Source organism: Pelophylax lessonae (assembly GCF_965119305.1).
Source record: "Pelophylax lessonae genome assembly, chromosome: 13".
NCBI lineage: Eukaryota > Metazoa > Chordata > Amphibia > Anura > Ranidae > Pelophylax > Pelophylax lessonae.
Genome location: NC_138780.1, coordinates 21427934 through 21449740, shown reverse-complemented (window position 1 = coordinate 21449740; position 21807 = coordinate 21427934). Strand labels below are relative to the sequence as shown.

At 45.8% G+C, this 21807-nt stretch overlaps 1 protein-coding gene across 3 annotated transcripts in view; it reads left to right on the top strand.

Annotated features, from left to right (window-relative positions):
- The window catches only part of PLEKHO1 (pleckstrin homology domain containing O1), a 97111-nt gene that overhangs the window by 66472 nt on the left and 8832 nt on the right, over positions 1-21807 (top strand). For all 3 annotated transcript variants that reach the window (XM_082275181.1, XM_082275180.1, XM_082275182.1), the window contains exons 3-5: positions 18026-18166; positions 18711-18815; positions 21570-21671. In XM_082275181.1, the coding sequence (XP_082131307.1) occupies positions 18026-18166; positions 18711-18815; positions 21570-21671 (348 nt within the window). The remainder of the gene's footprint in view (positions 1-18025; positions 18167-18710; positions 18816-21569; positions 21672-21807) is intronic.

Sequence of the window (21807 nt, the reverse complement as noted above, 5' to 3'; positions counted from 1 at the left end):
GGGGCAAGCTACAACTTGAGTGGGTGCCTGTAGGTGGGATGCAGCGACAATAATTCACACAGCCAGGTGCAATGATAAACCGGTGGGAAGACTGCCCAACCAGGTGCACTCACAGTTAGAGCATAGAGTGGGTTCTAGCCAGTATGACAGCGTATGTAAAGAAGGGCAGAATGCAGCCTGGCCGTCTCGTATCCAGTTGAGAAGATGCCCAGAAGAGATGCGACCCTACGCTTTCCCTCCTCGTCAGGAACCTTTCTCTGCTGCTAGTACTGTCCCTCACAGGCGGGGTGCCTTTCCCTGCATGACCCACTTGCATAAAGCATGCCAACACTCAGGAGCCAGGGCCTTAATTAGGCTCTGCCTGACCCATGATGGTTGCCAGAGTCACATGGGGCAGCAGCATCCAACTGGATCACTTCCCCAGTGACCTCGGGGACCATAGATTAACAATGTTCCTCCTGACTTCCCTTCCAACTGCAGTGCCTTTGTGATTAGCGCCACCTTCAGTGGACAAAGTAGATTGCCCCTGCCTACATGCAGGACCCAGATGTAGATAAAGATGGATATCAATCTCAATCCTTGGAGGCTGCTCTCCATCAGGATGCTCTTAGAGATCCTCAGAGCAGTCTTAAAGTCTGTAAAGGATGAGTGCTTTTTTGAGAGCCACAACTCGAGAATGAGTCCAGTGAACGTTTATTATTCACCAAGGAGCCAAAGTGCTCCTGGAGATCCTCAGAGCAGTCTTAAAGTCTGTAAAGGATGAGGGCTTTTATGAGAACCACAACTCGAGACTTAGTCCAGTGAACGTTTATTAGTTACCAATGAGCCAGTGTGCTCCTAGAGATCCTCAGAGCAGTCTGAAAGTCTGTAAAGGATGAGGGCTTTTTTGAGAGCCACAACTCGAGAATGAGTCCAGTGAACGTTTATTATTCACCAAGGAGCCAAAGTGCTCCTGGAGATCCTCAGAGCAGTCTTAAAGTCTGTAAAGGATGAGGGCTTTTATGAGAACCACAACTCGAGACTTAGTCCAGTGAACGTTTATTAGTTACCAATGAGCCAGTGTGCTCCTAGAGATCCTCAGAGCAGTCTGAAAGTCTGTAAAGGATGAGGGCTTTTTTGAGAGCCACAACTCGAGAATGAGTCCAGTGAACGTTTATTATTCACCAAGGAGCCAAAGTGCTCCTGGAGATCCTCAGAGCAGTCTTAAAGTCTGTAAAGGATGAGGGCTTTTTTGAGGGCCGCAACTCGAGATTTAGTCCAGTGAACGTTTTATGAGCCAATGAGCCAAAGTGCTCCTGGAGATCCTCAGAGCAATCTGAAAGTCTGTAAAGGATGAGGGCTTTTATGAGGGCCACAACTCAAGATTTAGTCCAGTGAGCATTTATTATTCACCAATGAGCTCCTGGAGATCCTCGGAGCAGTCTGAAAGTCTGTAAAGGATGAGGGCTTTTATGAGAGCCACAACTCGAGATTTAGTCTAGTGAACGTTTATTAGTCACCAATGAGCCAAAGTGCTCCTGGAGATCCTCAGAGCAGTCTGTGAAGGATGAGGGCTTTTTTGAGAGCCACAAGTCGAGAATTAGTCCAGTGAATGTTTATTATTCACCAATGAGCAAACGTGCTCCTGGAGATCCTCAGAGCAGTCTGAAAGTCTGTAAAGGATGAGGGCTTTTATGAGAGCCACAACTCGAAATTTAGTCCAGTGAATGTTTATTATTCACCAATGTGCTCCTGGAGATCCTCAGACAGTCTGAAAGTCTGTAAAGGATGAGGGCTTTTATGGGAGACACAACTCGAGAATTAGTCCAGTGAATGTTTATTATTCACCAATGAGCCAACGTGCTCCTGGAGATCCTCAGAGCAGTAAGAAATGTAAAGCCATGGTGCCCAACCTGTGGCCCAAATGCTGCATGAGGTTCTTTGATCTATGATGTCCGGCCCTTGGACCTCAGAAGTCTGTAGTATGAACATTGATTAGGGGTAATTGCATTGATCTGGGAAATGAAGATTAAAGTGGTATTCAACCAAAAATTTAATATATTGCATCTTAGCAATCATTAGATGTGGTGGCTCCATTAGTCTCCTTTTTTTGTAGGCTTTTTCTCTCTCTGTTTTCACTTGGTGATCTGGTCCGTAACACCCCACCTGTATTAGAGTGCCCCCACTCTGGATGAAGGAGCACAGGAAGCACCTTTGAACAGCAGCATTGTCATTCTTGGGGGAGGGGAGTGTTGGATGTACTAGCAGATTTAGATACACTAACAAATTGAAGCCAAACTTTGGCTGCATAATTGGCTGTTTTCAGTTAGCCACCGGGAGCACACAGGGTGCAGCTCTATTTGCACTATTGCATGCAAATATGCAGCCGCTCGGTGCCAAGCCCCGCCCACCAAGAAGCCGCATATTTGCAAGTGCTTAGCGCCAAGAGGTTAAAGCTGAACTCCAGGCTAAACATATAATATCTGGATATACAAGGCATGTTTATTCTTTTTGAGTCTTTTGCCTATTTTTTTCAAGATCCGTGCAGCAATTTTGCATGAAACAACTCCTGTGCAGGAGCTTCCTGTAATACAGACTGGTCACTGTTGCTCTCTCTTTTTGTGCAGGGTGTCTGGTCTTGTCTCCACCCCTTCCTGTAATTTTCGCTGCAGGCAGCCTGTAGTGAGTGAAGCCTGTTGGACCCCTCCCACAGCTCTGCTCTCTGCACAGACTATGTGTAGAACAGTGATGCTATCTTTCAGAAGGTAATATCTTGGTTTGCACGGTCATTTAGTGCACAAAAAGTGTCTTTTGTATAGCTTGTGGCTAACTTCACTTCCACTATGTAAGATGGGTGCCAAACTACTCCCATCCGAAAACTGTCCCACCCCTCTGGCTGTATCATGGGGTTCTCCTCCTTGTTGCTCCAGTCACTCTTTGAATTTTGGGTGGAGCCACATCTATTCACACTTTTTTCAGCCCCTTTAACTAAAGGTCCATACCTTGGTACGGACCAGTGGGTGCTGAAGGAGTCTTGCTCCCAAGATTTACTGATCGCAGTTGCAGTGCTTTGCAGGCCTATATGGAAAAAATAATACAGGCACACAGTTTTTTCTGCAAATATGGGTGGACTAAAGGTGGACTTAGGCTGGCTATTCGAATCAATTTGAAATGTGAATGTGCAAGCGAATGTACCAAGTTTGATCGAACAATCAACTTGGGTACAACCAGCCTGCCGGATTCTCTTGCGATTATCGCTAGTGGCTTCTATAGTCGCTAGCGATAATCACTGTCTTCTCCCAGCCAGGAGAAGGGGCCGATGTCTAGGGAAGCAGGGTTCAAGGGACAAGCTACAACTTGAGTGGGTGCTGAACCCACTCTAGGGAAGCCAGGTTCAAGGGGCAAGCTACAACTTGAATGAGTGCTGGATCAAAATGTAAAGATAAAGATGGTTATCAGTCTGAGTCCTTGGAGGCTGTCCATCAGGGTGCTCCTGGAGATCCTTAGAGCAGTCTGAAAGTCTTTGTAAAGAATGAGAGCTTCTATGAGAGCTACAGTTCGGCATTTAGTTCAATCGGTCAACTTGGGTACAACCAGCCTGCCGGGTTTTCTTGTTATTATCACTAGCGGCTTCTATAGTTGCTAACGATAATCACTGTCTTTCTCCCAGCCAGGAGAAGGGGCCAATGTCTAGGGAAGCAGAGTTCAAGGGACAAGCTACAACTTGAGTGGGTGCTGAACCCACTTTAGGGAAGCCAGGTTCAAGGGGCAAGCTACAACTTGAATGGGTGCTGGACCAAAACGTAAAGATAAAGATGGGTATCAGTCTCAGTCCTTGGAGGGTGTCCATCAGGGTGCTCGTGGGGATCGTCAAAGCAGTCTGAAAGTCTATGTAAAGAATGAGAGCTTCTATGAGAGCCACAGCTCGACATTTAGTCCAATCGATCTACTTGGGTACAACCAGCCTGCCGGATTCTCTTGCGATTATCGCTAGCGGCTTCTATAGTCACTAGTGATAATCACTGTCTTCTCCCAGCGGAGAAAAGGGGCCAATGTCTATGGAAGCAGGGTTCAAGGGGCAAGCTACAACTTGAGTGGGTGCTGGACCCACTCTAGGGAAGCCAGGTTCAAGGGGCAAGCTACAACTTGAATGGGTACTGGACCAAAATGTAGATAAAGGTGGGTATCAATCTCTGTCTTTGGAGGCTGTCCATCAGGGTGCTCCTGGAAATCCTCAGAGCAGTCTGAAAGTCTTTGTAAAGAATGAGAGCTTCTATGAGAGCTACAGTTCGGCATTTAGTCCAATCGGTCAACTTGGGTACAACCAGCCTGCCGGGTTTTCTTGTTATTATCGCTAGCGGCTTCTATAGTTGCTAGCGATAATCACTGTCTCCTAGCCAGGAGAAGGGTCCAATGTCTAGGGAAGCAGAGTTCAGGGGGCAAGCTACAGCTTGAGTGGGTGCTGGACCCACTCTAGGGAAGCCAGGTTCAAGGGGCAAGCTACAGCTTGAATGGGTACTGGACCAAAATGTAGATAAAGATGGTTATCCGTCTCAGTCCTTGGAGGCTGTCTATCAGGGTGCTCCTGGAGACCCTTAGAGCAGTCTGAAAGTCGATGTAAAGAATGAGAGCTTCTATGAGAGCCACAGCTCGACATTTAGTCCAATCAATCAACTTGGGTAAAACCAGCCTGCCGGATTCTCTCGGCTTCTATAGTCGCTAGCGATAATCACGGTCGAAGACAATTGCTGATTCCCCCGTCAACACTTTCTGTGTTAATGGGGGAATCATGCAAATTTCTTTCCTGCAACCTGTGGTTTCAGAAAGGAAATTTGCACTGTGTATCGCCTGCTTTAGCCTGAACCCCTCCTGGCCTGAGTTCCCCGGTGGGACGTATACTACCCCTATATTCCAATATCCAATTTGTCATAAGACAAAGCTACATTGTGTAATGTACAATGCCACTTCAGACCCTATCAGGCAGTTAGAATTCTTTTTATAATTCTAGAGTAGTCAGGCTAATGAAATCTCATTTCTGATTGGTTACTAGGGGTCACCTCTTAAATGTGTCCTTTGTACCATATATAGGCCTTGCTGAATGGATGGCCTGGCATCCAGGCTTGACTTGTGAAGCGTTATCATGAGGCCCATTATTTCATATCTCTCTGGTGTCATTTTTGTACTTCTTTTCACTTCACAGTCCACTTCCTCCTCTTCTAAAGTTTCCCAAAATAGCAGCCGTTAATCCCTCGGCTAAATTTAGAGTAGGCCTCTGAAGATGTTGATAACAGCTGACACGAGCTTATAGGCGCATTTGCTGTCCGTGACTGTGCAACACGTTTCAATTATGCAGGTGGCGCTTCTAATATTATTCAATTCAGACGGTATTCGTCTGCGGCGTAGTGGCAGGACGGGGCCTCGGTCATGTCGTGATTTGCCCTTGAAGGCACTAAGTACATTTACTGGAATAAACGATCTGAGTCCCTTCAGCTGTTATGATGTACAGCCTCCGACATGCCTCGGAGATGGTGGATTCGTATCTGGCTTGTATTGTCTAATGCAGCCTTTCTCAACTTTTTCAACACAGAGGAACCCTTAAAATAACTTTACGGTCTCAGGGAACCCCTGCTAAAAATATCTATATCTACAACTCCTGATTCATTAGTGGCATGGTCAGTGGGAAGGATGATCCTTACACTTGTGGTCATTGGGAAGAATTATCCCGTAACAGATAGATAAAAAGATTGATGATGTCGGTCAAGGCAGAAATTGCAGAAATTGAGAGGCAGAAATTGCTCATTGCTCAAGGAGCACTTAGTAACCTCTGGAAGAACCCCAGGGTTCCTTGGAACTTTTGCTAAGAAACCCTGGTCTAAGGATTGGAGGGATGACACCAAGACTTGGCCTGGAAAATCCAGATGGGAAAAGTTATTTCGCAGAGTCTAGGGAACTTGGATTGGAGTTATAGTGGGCTTTAAAGTATATCTAAAGCCTATTGTATTGCTTATTTTGGATACAGTAGGTATGGGTTAAAACCAATCCGGTTTCCTTGCTGCTCTGAAGGAACAAATAAAGATGTGGTGGGAGCCACATTTTAGGGGCACCTCTAACTCTGGAAGATGGTAAAGATTCCAGCCAACATAGACAGCAATAGTAAATATATAGCCGAAAAGAGAGTGGGTCAACTCCATATTAATGGCCATGGTTTTGAAACAAGATATCCAACAAGCTTATATAGGTGAGATGGTCAGCTATGTTATATGTATGGCTATATAGTGTATTATTTTTGTGCTCTGTGCTCATAATGGTGAGTGAAAGTACAACTGACATCTTTTTTTTTTAGTATGATACATATTAGAATAACTTAAACTAAAACATTGATTTACCATCCAAAGACCACCATTCAAAAATATTTTTAAAAGTTCCGTGAACACTAGAATGGCACTAATAAAAGGCCCTCCAGGCCTTGTCATGTGGCCCTCGCACTCAGTTTTGCAGCCAGAACGTGGCAGAACTCCATTCCGCCACCTCCATATGTCACCCTACGTTCCCTGCAAAGTGGGGCAGAGCCACCTACACAGGGAGGTACTAGTGTCAGGCAAGGTAGGGGAGAGAGATGCGAGGAAGGTTCAGGAAGGGCGGTTGGGGTTGCACACTGTGAATTTCACCCCTAAACCCTGAACTCTGTACACAGCACACCCCTCTACTCTGTATGTAACACACATACGCACCCAGTTTTGCAGCCAGGACGTGGCAGAACTCCATTCTGCCACCTCCATATCTCACCCTATGTTCCCTGCAAAGTGAGGTAGAGCCACCTACACAGGGAGGTACTAGAGCCAGGCAAGGTAGGGTAGAGAGATGTGAGGAAGCTTCAGGGAGGGCGTTTGGGGTTACACACTGTGACTTTCACCCCTAAACCCTGCACTCTGTACACAGCACACCCCTCTACTCTGTATGTAACATACATACGCAATTACGCACCCAGTTTTGCAGCCAGGATGTGGCAGAACTTCATTCCGCCACCTCCATATCTCACCCTATGTTCCCTGCAAAGTGAAGCAGAGCCATGTACACAGAGAGGTGCTAGAGCCAGGCAAGGTAGGGGAGAGAGATGCGAGGAAGCTTCAGGGAGGGCAGTTGGGGTTGCACACAGTCAATTTCACCCCTAAACCCTGCACTCTGTACACAGAACACCCCTGAACTCTGTATGTAACACACTCCTGAGCCCTGCACTCTGTGTATAGCGCACTCTTGAACCCTGCACTCTGCACACAGCGCATTACTGAGCTCTGCACTCTGTACATAGCATAATCTTGAGGTCTGCAGTCTATACATAATGCACTCTTAAACCCTGCACTCTGTACATACCATAATCATGAGCTCTGCACTCTGTACGTAACGCACTCCTGAACCCAGCCCTCTTTACGTAGCGCACACCAGATACAACCAGCCCTTTGAGGGCAACCATATTGCTGATGCAGCCCACAATAAAATTGAGTTTGACCCCCCTTATCTAGGACATAATTGACCATAGTTCAGGGCTCCACGCTCATAAGGAGTCCATGTGTGGTTGCAAGGGAGCAGTCAGAGAGGTGTGCATGTCTGCATGGTGCTGTCTGGGACAGGACAGACAGAGGCCCGAGCCTGAGAGACGGAGCAGTAGGGATATGCAGGAGAGAGACCGGGAGGTGACAGGTACAGCCTTTGTGCATGAGCCCTGGGGTTGTTGTGTTAGATGGTCAGAAGGACCAAGGCACGAGGCCTGAGAAACAGTGCTATGTTTATGGTGGAAACCCCTGTGAAGGATACTGACTGATGTGAACTGTTTTTTGTTGTGTTTTAATAAAAGTGGTCACATTTGGCATGGACTGGACTCATTGGTGAGTGCTATATTTAAATTAACCTACCCCCAAATTGTCACAGTACATAATATTACCATACATTTGCCCTTAACCATCCAATAATAAATACACTCCATCTACATAGGAAGGTTTTTCATAATTCACCTGTTGCTGATAGTGGAATGATGGCAATGTTATGCATTTCTGAAAGCCTAGTCTGCTTCCCCAGACAGTATGGGGACAATACACACACAGTGCTGTGAAAAAGTGTTTGCCCCCATTCCTGATTTTTAATTCTTTTGCATATTCGTCACACTTAAATGATTCAGATCATCAAACTAATTTTAATATTACACAAAGATAACCAGAGTAAATACAATATTAAGGGAAAAAGCTGGCCAAACCTGCCTGGCCCCATGTAAAAAAGTAATTGCCCCCTAACCTAATAACCGGTCGTGCTAACTTTGGTGTCAACAACTGCAATAAAGAGTTTGCGATAACTGGCAACGAGTCTTTCAGTTCGCTGTGGAGGAACTTTGGCCCACTCTTCTTTGCAGAATTGTTTTCATTTAGCCACATCGGAGGTTTTTCCAGCATGCACAGTCTGTTTAAGGTCATGCCACAGCATTTCAATCAGATTTAAGTCTGGACTTTGACTAGGCCACACCTTTTTTTGAGAGGTGGACTTGCTGGCGTGTTGTGTCATTGTCCTGCTGCATAACCCAAGTGCACTTGAGCTTGAGGTCAGGAACTGATGGCTAGACATTCTCCTTCAGGGTTTTCTGGTAGAGCGCAGAATTCATGGTTCCATCAATTATGGAAAGTCGTCCATGTTTGACTGTTGGTATGATGTTAATTTTATGAAATTCTGTGTTCCTTTTACACCAGATGTAACAGGACACACTTTTTTCCAAAAAGTTCAACTTTTGTCTCATTAGTCCACAGAATATTTGCCCAAAAATCTTGGGGATAATCGAAGATGTTTTTTGGCAAATGTGAGACAAGCCTTTGTGTTCTTTTTGGTCAGCTGTGGCTTTCGCCTTGAGACTCTCCCATGGACGCCATTTTTGCCCCATCTCTTTCTTATTGTTAAATCCTGAACACTGACCTTAACTGAGGCAAGTGAGGCCTGCTGTTCTTTAGATGTTGTTCTGGACTCTTTTATGATCTCCTGAATGAGTCGTCACTGTGCTCTTGGAGTAATTTTGGTAGGCCAGCCACACCTGGGAAGGTTCACCACTGTTCCAAGTTTTCTCCATTTGTGGATAATGGCTCTCACTGTGGTTCGCTGGACTCCCAAAGCCTTAGAAATGGCTTTGTAACCCTTTCCACCGATAAATGTCAATTCATTTTTCTCAATTGTTCTTGAATTTCTTTAGATCGTGTCATGTTTTGTGTTGCTTTTTGAGATCTTTTAGCGTGCTTCACTTTGTCAGACAGCATCTATTTAAATGACTTCTTGATTCAACAGGTTTGGCAGTAATCAAGCCTGGGTGTGGCAAGTGAAATTTAACTCCGCTTACCAAAAAATGTGGCTAATCACGGTTCATTCATGGTTTAGCAAGAAGGAGGAACAGTTACTTTTTCACATAGGGCCAGACAGGTTTGGACAACCTTTTGTCCCTTAAAGCGGCGTTCCGGCCACAGAAAAAAAATGTCAATGAACATACCCCCGGGACAGTCAGGGCTAGTGCATTCCACAATGGCTAGCCTCTGATCTGTCCCGGTTCGCACTTACCTTTTAGAAGAAATACTTACTTTTAAAATTTCTTCTCCAGCGCTGCCATCTCAGGTGTGGGCAGCTTGAAGCCAGCGCGATCCTCTTCCGTCCTCTTCCGTCCTCTTCAGTCCCACGATGCACTGTGCCAGCCCCGCTGTCACTTCCAGGTCTGCAGCGTCATCCCTGCACAGCTTCTGGGCATGCCCAGAAGCTGTTTAGCAAGGTATGACGCGCCTGCATCGGAACTGACATTGGGGCCGGTGCAGGCGCATTGATTCCTGGGAGCGATGACGTTCAGCTCCCAGGAATAATTGCAAAGCGGAAGTGACGGCGCGGCCGTGCGGCCGAGGGAGGAAGTGGAAGGAAGGTGAGTATTTTTTTTCTGCAATTACAAGGTGAGTAAAAAAAAAAAAAAAAATTCCTAACTACCCATTTCTTTTTCAGGTGAGCTATAGCAAGCGGATGGCCCAAAATCGACTATGTCGATTTTGTGGCCGGAATTCCGCTTTAATAAATTAAATCATTTAAAAACCGCATTTTGTATTTACTCAGGTTATCTTTGTGTAATATTAAAATTTGTTCTAATCTGAATCATTTAACTATGACAAACATGCAATAGAATAAGAAATCAGGAAGGGGCAAATACTTTTTCACAGCACTGTATCTGTACAATTTGCTTATATATGTGTGCTATCATGTACAATCAATATAGATCCCATGAGAGTCTCCAAAAACTGTAACCCTCCATGACCATACCTACTCACATCATCTTCAAAATCAAGGCTAATTTAGAAGATCTGTACTCTTTACATATTTGATGGACCTCAGAAAGTAGGGTAGCACTCTATGGATGGATAATTCAATATTATCCTCTTACTTTAGTAGGATTGTGCAAAAAGCCTGATCCACAACAGGGGCCAGATTGTATACAAAGCCAGAGATCAATGAAGGCAATTACCTTGTTCCCAGCATATGGGGCACACCCAACCCCTTTTAATGGCCATATAGTGTATTATTTTCCTTTTGTATGTTCAAAATGATCAAAACTGGAATGTATGGCGAGGTTGTATTGTAGCAGCTACTGGCCCCGCTTCTATAAAGGTTTTCCTGCTAGCGCAATGCTTTGCTTAAAGCTTCAGCATGGCTAATCAATTCCACACGGTGCTGCCTGTGGTCGGAATGGAAGCAGTTAATGTGCCCATGTGCTTTCTGGGAAGCTCTATTTTCAAACAAATGCTTTATTGATGGCCTATTGACCAGTCACTCAGATGTCCCACAGGGGAGTATATCACTTTGTCAACAAGGGGAGGGTTATCGCCCAGAATGCACTGCTCGAATCTCAGAGCTTAAATGACTCGGTGTGAGGCTTATTGCTTAGAACATCTAAAATGCAAAAACGAAAACAATTTGAAAAACAAATGTTTGAAGCACCCATCATACTCTAAACTTGGACCCATCAAAAAATGTTGGACTTTGGGTGGGATTAATTTGCGGCACGTACATTGTTGACATAGGTATTTCCATCCCAACTTTCACCTTCAGGAACCAAATTCAGCTACAGGGGGGGATTTCCCATCACCCCTCTGGCAGCCAGTCACTGCTGAAGGGTGGAAATCGTCACTGCTTAGAGTGGTCTTCTGATTGTGAAAACAATGGAAAGTGAAAGCACAATGTGGGTTGAAATGGCATGCTTTTAGTCTTCGTTGGATCAGAATTAGATATACAGTAAACCCCCCTCCATTGCGGGGGTTACGTTCCGGACCCAGCCACGAAAAGTGAAATTCCGCGAAATAGAAAAACCCTATTTAAAATGCATTGTAGGCATGTTTATTTTACTGTCACTGTACGTGTAGAGGCATTTTAAGGTATTTAAACACACTTTTAAAACAATAGAAACTCATTTAAACACATAAAAGATACTAAGAGACATAGCAAGAGCTATGGAAAACACAAAAATATTTCATTTTTAATGATTTATATAGTAAAATAACATTACAAAAAAAAACGCGAATTACCGGGACCGCAAAAACTGAACCGCGATGGAGCGGGGGATTACTGTACCGTATTTTCCGGTGTATAAGATGACTGGGCGTATAAGACGACCCCCCTAATTTTCAAGTTAAAACATAGGTTTTGGGCTATACTCGCCGTATAAGACTACCCCCCTCCCAAAGCAAGGCAACACTATTGAAAATCATCAGATTTCTCATAGATCTCCAAGGTACCCCAAGTACTGTAATACATGTAATCTCTCATAATATCTCCAAGGTACCCTAAGTATAAGTATTACCAGTAGATGTAATCTCAAGATGCTGGCTGTGTGGGAATCCTGTACCGGTATACCGTATGTACCGTAGCTTCGGCTACATACAGTATACCGCGCTGAGCCAATCACAGTGAGCGATGTATTCTATTATTGAATGCAAAGCCTGCTTGGATTGGCAGAGTCAGAGAGGCAGGCTGATGTTACTCCACCAATCCGAGCAGGCTTTGCATTCAATAATAGAATACATTGCTCTCCCTGATTGGCTCAGCGCGGTACACTGTATGTAGCCGAAGCTACGGTACATACGGGATGCCGGTACAGGATTCCCACACAGCCAGCATCTTGAGATTACATCTACTGGTAATACTTATACTTAGGTTACCTTGGAGATATTATACTCGGCGTATAAGATGATCCCCCATTTTTGGGGTATTTTTTTGAGGTTCAAAAGTAGTCTTCTACCTTTACTTCATGTATACTAAGAAACTTCTTGCTGGACTTGTCCAATTGTTGTGAGACTCTAACTCATCCAATACTCTTTAATCTTCATTGAGAACCATGTGACCATGCAGTCGAATAATTTAGGAAGGAGGAAGAGTGCTGTCAGCCTATAACAGCAAGTGAGTGAGCAAGGACCTTCATGGCAGGATCACCAAGTTATTATTTCAATGAAAACTGAAGATGTAAAATGATTGTCGACAACATCTGAAATGACGTTTACTAGTTTAAGAAGAAATGAGATGCAATGATTGGGTTTAGGTCTACTTTAAACTTGCAATGCATTTTCTCATGTATACCGTACATTTACATGAATTTGCAGCCTTTGTTGTCACCGAACATGTCTTGCGCAAATAAAAAATACGACCCATCTGGTGTACTGTGAAAAGATTGCAGGGATTTAAGTTCATTTTCAGAGATGTCATCTTTGCCAGGCCACACAAAAGCGGGGTAGTATGGGTGTCTCACAACTAGGCCACACACAGCCCTGTAATGAGAATTCCTGTGGTTTGCATACAGCCGAGATCCTCGGAGAGGTAGAGCGGAGTTTAAAATAAAATTGTGCCATTTAAATTTAATTTCCAGAAGCATTCAGATGTTTGGCAGGTGTTTGCAGGGAGCTATGCTATATAGAAACCCAATAATAGTTACAGCACAATGCCAGGCCAAAGGCTAAATACACATGTGGAAGACATATATAGGAACTCATTTTAGCTGCCAAGCGACTCTCTTCCCGCTACTCTTGTGTTCTGGCCAGCACAATCTTGGACCTCCGGTACAGACTATGCTACAGTTAAAGTGTATGCAAAGCCAAACAATTTGTTTGCATTACCTGTTGGGTAGGTTTCTCTTTACTTCCTATCCCAAAGACAACAGGAAATCAAAGGAACAAGAAAAATCCCCTCTTAGACAATTGTGCTTGGGATGGGTTTCCCCCATCGAAAAGAAGCCTAAAATATTGTATTTCCCCAGCAACATTTCTTTTCAGCCACTAGATGTCCTCAGTCTTCCAGGTTGAATGATGCTAAGTGTCATTCAACCTTGAAGACTGAGGACATCCTGTGAGTGCAGGGCATCATGGACCTCCCCCTAAGGGGGATGTCACCACAGCGCCTTGCACTCAGTAATTCAAAGAGTTATGCATCAGGACTGCACTCTTCATCATTGAGGACAGTCCACAGCCAGAGAAGAAGAATCTCAGACATTTGGAAAGGGTTAAGAAAAGGAAAAGGATATGGCAGGGCTAATTAATGCAACTTCAGTCCTGCGAAATTATACATCTTAAGCCAACTTTTCTCAACCAGGGTTCCTCCAAAGGTGGTTAGGGGTTCCTTGAGCAATGAGCAATTTATTTCTCTTAGGATAATTAACCACTGACACCAATGATCTTTTTAGCTACCTGTAAGGGGGAATGTTCTGAATAACCACCAATGTAGGGATCGTTCTCCTTAATAACAATCACACTAATGCAGTAGTCTCCAAAGTGCAGCCCAGGGGCCAGGTTCAGCCTTCAGCTTGCCTTTATCCGGCCCTTGGGGCACTGATCCTCCAACCAACACCAACAATAGGGCATAATTCCTGCGAGACACACTTCCTCTCACTGACACCAACAATGGGACACTATTCCTCCTGCTGACACCAACAATGGGACACTATTCCTTCCACTGACACCAGTGGTGGGACACTATTCATCTCACTGACACCAATGATGTAGCACTATTCCTCCCACTGACTCCAATGATGGGGCACTATTCCTCCCACTGATATCAATGATGGGGCACAATTCCTCCCACTGATATCAATGATGGGGCACTATGCCACCCACTGATACCAATGATGGGGCACTATTCCTCCCACTGACACCAATGATGGGAAACTATTCCTTACACTGACACCAAAGATGTAGCACTATTTCTCCACCTGACACCAATGATGGAACACTTATCCTTCCACTGACACCAATGATGGGGCACTATTTATCCCACTATCATCATCAATAATTGGGCAATATTCATCCCAGTAACACCAATGATGGGGTACTATTCATCCCACTGACACCAATGATGGGGCACTATTCCTTCCACTGACACCAATGATGGGGCACTATTCCTCCCACTGACACCAATAATGGGGTCCTATTCCTCGCACTGACACCAACTATGGGGCACTATTCCTCCCACTGACACCAATAATGGGGTCCTATTCCTCGCACTGACACCAACTATGGGGCACTATTCCTCCCACTGACACCAATGATGGGGTCCTATTCCTCCCACTGACACCAATGATGGGGCACTATTCCTTCCACTGACACCAATGATGGGGCACTATTCCTCCCACTGACACCAATAATGGGGTCCTATTCCTCCCACTGACACCAATAATGGGGCACTATTCCTCCCACCGACACCAATGATGGGGCACTATTCCTCCCACTGACACCAATTATGGGTTACTATTAGTGGTGCACCGAAATTTCGGCCACCGAAATTTTCGGCCGAAAATGGGCTTATTCCATTTCGGCCGAAATAGGGTTAAAAATGCAGATAGTAAAGATGGCCGCCGCGAGCGCAGCGCAAGTTTCAAAAGACCCGCCTCTGGCTGTCCTTTCCTTTCTAAAGACCCGCCTCTGGCCGTCCTTTCCTTTCAAAAGACCCGCCTCTGGCCGCCGGCAGCCCGCCTCCCGGTGATGTCACTACTACTAAGCTCTATGCATGAATGAACTAACAGACCCGGCAGGCGGGTGAGCGGCCGCTAATAGCTGTAACTAAGTAAGCTCTTCACCTTGTTATCAGGCGGGTATCTCCGCTGACATGGAAGTGAAGAGCTTACTTAATTATAGCTATTAGCGGCCGCTCGCCCGCCCGCCGGGTCTGTTAGTTCATTCATGCATGCATAGATCGTAGTAATAGTGGCATCACCGGGAGGCGGGCTGCCGGCGGCCAGAGGCGGGTCTTTTGAAACGAAAGGACGGACACCGGAGGAGCTGCAAGTAAGGACTCGGAGATGGAATCATTGGGATGGGGAGGGACATTTTAAGTAAGTACATGCTGTTTTATTGAATCATTTTACCAAAAAAATATTATACTACGGACAGTTCATATAACGGAGGAAATTGAGGAGGAAACCCAGGATCATTGCAGATGGAATACATTTATTTTAAAGACCCAAAAGCCAGATAAAGCATTTGGAGGTCCCCTAGACATGAGCAGATATACACAGATCAACATACAAAGCTATGCAATGCTATACTGTTACCTTACAGCAGTAAGGTGAGTGGCCTGTGAGCACTTAGTTGTTATTACATTGAAGATTTAGGCAGGGGGGGGGGGCGCTGAGCCAGGGGGGGAGGGAAGCTGAGGCGAGGTTACCAATGGTATTAGTATTATGCAGCATGAGGGGGTTAATGTATTGCCACTGCTGGTCACTGATGCATTAGTGACCGATCAGTGACAGTTAATTAACCCCTTTGTGCTGCATTAGTTCACCAGTATCAGTGCAACCAGTGTTAATTAACACTGATACTGGTTGCACTAATGCAGCACAAAGGGGTTAATTAACTGCCACTGATCGGTCACTAATGCACCAGTGACCAGCAGTGGCAATACATTAACCCCTCATGCTGAATACAAATACCATTTGGGGAAAAAAAGTCATTTTCGGTTTCGGTTTCGGTTTCGGTTTCGGTTTTCGGCCAAGGGCATCCTGCATTTTCGGTTTCGGTTTCGGCCCAGAATTTTCATTTCGGTGCATCCCTAGTTACTATTCCTCCAACTGACACCAATTATGGGGCACTATTCTTCCCATTGACACCAATGATGGAACACCATTCCTCCCACTGACATCAACAATGGGGCACTGTTCCTCTCACTGACACCAACAATGGGACACTATTCCTCCCAATGACATCAACAATGGGGCACTGTTCCTCCCACTGACACCAAGGATGGGGCACTATTTCTCCCCTTAATACCAAAGATAGGCCATTTTGTACTCCCACTGACACCATGACTTTTTCCTGCTCCCACTGGTCACAGTGCAGCCCCCCTAAAGTCTAACCTGGCCCATTGTTTATAAAGTTTGTAGACCCCGGGCCAAATGTACAGTGGTCTGTGGATATAGTAACTATTAGTGAGGCTTCCTTGAGACCAGAAAGTTATTTCAAGCATTCCTCCACCTTCAAAATTTGAGGAAGGCTGTCTTAAGCAGTTGAGACAGAATGAATAACGCATTTTGGACACCATTCGGGAAAAAAAAGCTAGTTTTTGATCTGGTGAGAAGTATTTTTTTCTGCAAGCCGCTGACTTCCTGTTAGGAGTCCCATTGAGGGAAGTTGTGGTTTTCCTTGGTGAGCTTCAGCCTATGTGGAAGAGAACACTGCGCTTAGTATTCTATCATTAGTAGCTGTAAGGAAAATGTTAAAAGTATATCTAAAGACGTTTCTTCACCCTTTTTGCTTGACTTGGTGGGAGGTCCAAACTACAGTTAGTAAGGTAGAAGGTGTAGAAGGGAACTCTCACAATGGGGACCACTGCTCTGGTGACATTTAGGAGAGGATATCCCCTCACTATGGAGAGATGTCCAATAATTTCCTGTTGAGTTATTGTTGTATCTTCGGAACAGCGACTGACCGGGAAATCTCCCCAGTGGGACACAGATAGTGAATAAAATCTGACAGATGTTCCTACCTTTCCCTATTGTATTGAAACCCAAAAAAGTGTCCTTTTAGATACTCTTTAATATTTATATATGGGGTATTGAATATGGGGTTATTTGCCCACTCAACTTCGCAATTGCTCCCCCAGTTCAGGCCCATACCGGGGGGCAGGTGCTGCTTGAAACAGCAATTTTTTGCCATGTGGGAAATATGCATCCTAGCAACAATGTGCTATTAGTGCCACACGGCATCACTGGTTGCTAGGATGCTGGCAGCCCGGCCACAGAGTGTCATTGGTTGCTAGGATGCCGGCAGCCCCTGCTTCTTCCCTGCTTGTACATCCTAGTCCTCTCCTCTTCTGGGGATGTCTAATTACAGTCTGTGCTGGCAGATTGCCACATGGGCCATATGCATCCTAGCAACAAAGGACAATGTGCTCTTGGGGCCACACAGCATCATTGGTTGCTAAAATACTGACCATGGGGACACTTCCCTGCTTGCACATCATAGCCATCTCCTTTTCTGTGGATATCTAATTACAGTCTGTGCTGGCAGATAGCCACCTGGGCCATCTGCATCCAAGCAACAAGGGACAATGTGTTCTTGGGGCCACACAGCATTATAGGTTGCTAGGAAGCTGGTGGCCTCTTCCACATTGGTTGCTAGGACGCAGGCGGCCCCATGCCCCTTCCCTGCTTGCTCATCCTAGCTCTCTCCTCTTCTGGGGATGTCTAATTATATTCTGTGCTTGCCCAGCTCCTTCATCCCTCACCTCCCTACATAACCTTTTAGGTAGCGACGGGGGATGAAGCAAAGGGGAATATTATAATAGGGCCCTTTGAGTGGCAGCTCTGAGTCTGCTGACATCACACCCAAAAATGAGGCACCCAACAGCAGTAGAGCTTCTGGATATCTATACAAGAGAGGCTTGTACTAGCCAATAAAATGCCTAAAATACAATAAATGTACATACGATCTTATGGAAAGATTGTTGTTGAAATAACCTGACAACAGGTTATCTTTATGCTCCTTTCTATAACTTGGGTTACAATGTCTTCTAGGTGAAGGACGAGAAGAACGGACAAGAGATTTTTGACCTCAGTGACTACGAGAAATGTGAAGAACTCAGAAAATCTAGGAGCCGGTCCAAGAAAAACCACAGCCGCTTCTCACTTGTGCGGTCAAAGCAGCCAGGAAATACAGTAAGTGAAGCTCAGGGTCCTCAGCATGGTAGCTACCTGGTTGTCCTCTTTATACAGAACCACTGCCTTGGAACACGCTTCTGCTGCTCCTTCACTGTCCGATCAGCTGAGTGGACCATGGAAATGACACCACTCTGTATCTCTTAGCTGTAAAAGTAGTGTCATCCACCTGGCAGAGCTGTGTAAATCTGGGGACTCTATGGACAGAAATATTAATCTTTTGGCAGGTAAAACAGCTCCCATGTATGAACTTCATTGATGTGTTTAGATGTTTGCCTGGTTGTTCTGCATGAAATGGTTTTTATGTAGAGATTGTATTCATAATACCAAAGCACAATATAGATCAGCGATGGTGAACCTTGACACCCCAGATGTTTTTGAACTACATTTCCCATGATGCTTATGCACTCTGCAGTGTAGTGGAGCATCATGGGAAATGTAGTTCCAAAACATCTGGGGTGCCAAGGTTCGCCATCACTGGTGTAGAGTATGACGGTCATTCTTCTCCTCAGGCTCCGAACCTGATCTTCCTTCTTCTCCTCAGGCTCCGAACCTGATCTTCCTTGCCGTCAGCCCCGAAGAGAAGGAATCTTGGATCAACGCCTTGAACTCTGCAATCACACGAGCCAAGAACCGCATCTTGGATGAGGTAAGCCGTACCCAATTGGGTTGTGTCCTGATAGTCCGCCATCCTATGTTCTCCTTATCCGCAGACCCCCAACATGCCAAAATCAAGAAGCCCCAAACTTTTTACCATTACAGATTGGTTTACATCACCAGCTAGGGCTCATTCACATCAGCTTTGGTCTCTGAAGAGCGATCTGCATTCAGATCGCTCTCCAGAGAGCATTTGACAGGCAGAGAGGTGGCGTTGTATTCCCTTCTTGCCGCCTTCTTGATCTATGCATTAGCGTGCCTCAACCGCGGGCATTGCAAATTGGTTTACATTACCAGTTAGGGCTCGTTCACATGAGCTTTGGTCTCTGAAGAGCGATCCTTATTCAGATTGCTCTTCAGAGAGCATTTGACAGGGGGAGAGGTGGCAATGTATCCCCTTCTTGCCGCCTGCTTGATCTCTGCATTAGCGCAAAGCAATTGCCAGCATTGCACATGGTTGTGGGGCGCCTCCAATGGGGCCTCATCCATTTTAACAGGTCGCGTTTGGCGGGAACTACACCCCCCCCAAAAGCGCCAGGGGATATCATTCCGACCGCGAAACAAAGCATTGTGGCCACAGCATGTGCACACCCCTCTGCAGCTAAAGTGGGTAGCATTTGCGGGGGGGGGGGGGGGTAGAAACACAGTTTAGCCAAGGGGTTTCACCGCCCCTCAGCCACTAGTGGGAACGAGCCCTTAAAGCATATCTAACCCCAAGGGCAAATATTTACCCACTGGGCGCCAGGCAGGCTTTTTAGTGGATCTCAACACCGGAAGGCAGAGGTGGCGCTCCTGATCATGTGACCCCTGTGACTGCTAACGCGCACTCTTGGCACGCAACAGCGGAGCACCATTGGCGCATGTATGTGGGCAGCCAGCAGCTGAGGCCCACATCTGATTGGCTATTTGTACACCACAGACCTATCTTGATTCAGACTCTTGCTTGAGGAGTATTTCTAATCTGGCTCATTCAGCTGTTTGAGTAATTTGATTTCCTGCTGCTTAAGTCTGTTCATAACACAGACTATTCACAGCCTAGCAGTAAGTTGTCTTGATGAAGAGCCGCAGAGAACCAGCAAGTTTCATCAGACGCGAAGTAAGAGAAATCTGCAATTTATGCATTTTGAATGGCACCCTAATTATCAAGGCAACGCAGCTCACATGGATTGCAGTGCCCTACAACGCAGAGGTTTTGGATCACACAACACACGGCTGCCAAAAAAACATGGCGCATGTCCAATTTTTTTGTTTTGTTGGATGGCAAGGCCGTTCATGTGAATGGATCTGCCTAATGCAATGCACGTTAATTTGCAAAAAAAAAAGAGCGTTAATGTAAACTAGGGATCGACCGATTATCGGCAAAGCCGATATATCGGGGGCCGATATGCACTTTCCCCAATATATCGGAATCGGCCCCTGAGGTTACAGTCATTGCCGATATTCAGGAAAGTGCTTGTACCGGAGTGATGCCTGCAGTTAGAGGCATCATCCCGGTATCGGCGTCCATAGCACCGGCTGTCTTGTAATGACAACCGATGCGGCTGAGAAACTCGGCTGTCATTACAAGGTGCGAGAGGGGACGTCCCCCCCCCCACTCCGGCTGCCTTCTGCGGCTCGCCTGTGTCTCCCGTCCCACCGGGAGACCCGGGCAACCAGCCTGCATGGCCACCAAAGATCCGATCAAAGCCGCATTCGGCTCTGATCAGGTCTCCATGCCAAAACCTGGAAGTGATGTCATGAGTGACGTCACTTCCGGGTACTCGGCGCCAGATTAAAAAAATGACAGCATTCAAACTTGGCATTTTGAATGCTTTTAAGTGCAGAGGAGGGGTTTGGGGTCTTTTAGACCCCCAGATCGCTCCAAAAAAGTACCTGTCAAAAAAAAAAAATCAAAATTAAATGTACAAAAATATCGGCCTATACCGATATGCATTGGCCAAAATATCGGAATCGGTAAGGAAAAACCGATTTCGGTCGATCACTAATGTAAACGCATTGAGGATCTATTTATACCAGCAGTGTAATGCCCCACTCGAAAAAAGTATGGCCTTCCATACTTTTTTTTCAACGCACACCTCCCGCGATGAGGTGTTAACCCGCCACATAGAAGATGAGGAAATTTGCCTTGTTTTGTAGTGGGACTGCTCTGGAATAGCCGTCCAACGCAGTCCAACCACACCTACTGTGAACAAGCCCTAACACAGCGCACCAAGACATCGTCTAAATGGGCCCATACACTTTCAGGCCTTGTTTAGATTGGCTGTAGGGTTTACCACAAGTGCAAATCACTTTTCCGAGGCAGTTGACAAGTGGCTTAAAAGTGATATGCTGCCTTCTGAACTCCTTTTTTAATAGTTAAAAGCCCACTTCAACCGTCTGCTTTACAGCGTGGTCCTTTGCACTTGAATGAATCACGTCTGGTAATCAAAACAGCTTCTGACAAAATGTTACCGCACCAGTGCCAATGTGTACAAACATGGCCATTTCCTAAGTTATCTTGCAGCCTGTTGGTCCAGATGTGGTAAAAATGTTGATCAGCCGCTTGTTTTTAATGCCTCTTGGCCACACACGTGAAGGAGGCTCAACACAATTTCTGTAGGAACATTAGGAACGGATCGGCCTCATCGGGAAACCAAAATCTGTTGAGAGTTTGACAAGTTGTTTTGGATTTCTACCTCAAATGTCCACCATCTTTTTCTCAATGGCTTCCACAGTGTGAAACCCAAGTCTCTGTGTTGTCTTCTAGGTAACGGTGGAGGAGGAAAGCTTTCTGGCCCATCCAACCAGAGACAGAGCAAAAATCCAGCACTCGAGGCGCCCACCGACAAGAGGTCACCTCATGGCTGTGGTGAGTATGGCAGGCCTGGGGGGGTTGGATGTTCTCAAGACGCTGCATTTATTACAGTATAAACCTATCGTGTACTAAAGACCCGCAGCTGCTCAGATTAAGACTGGGCAGAACTTTTAATAGGAGATATCTGGTG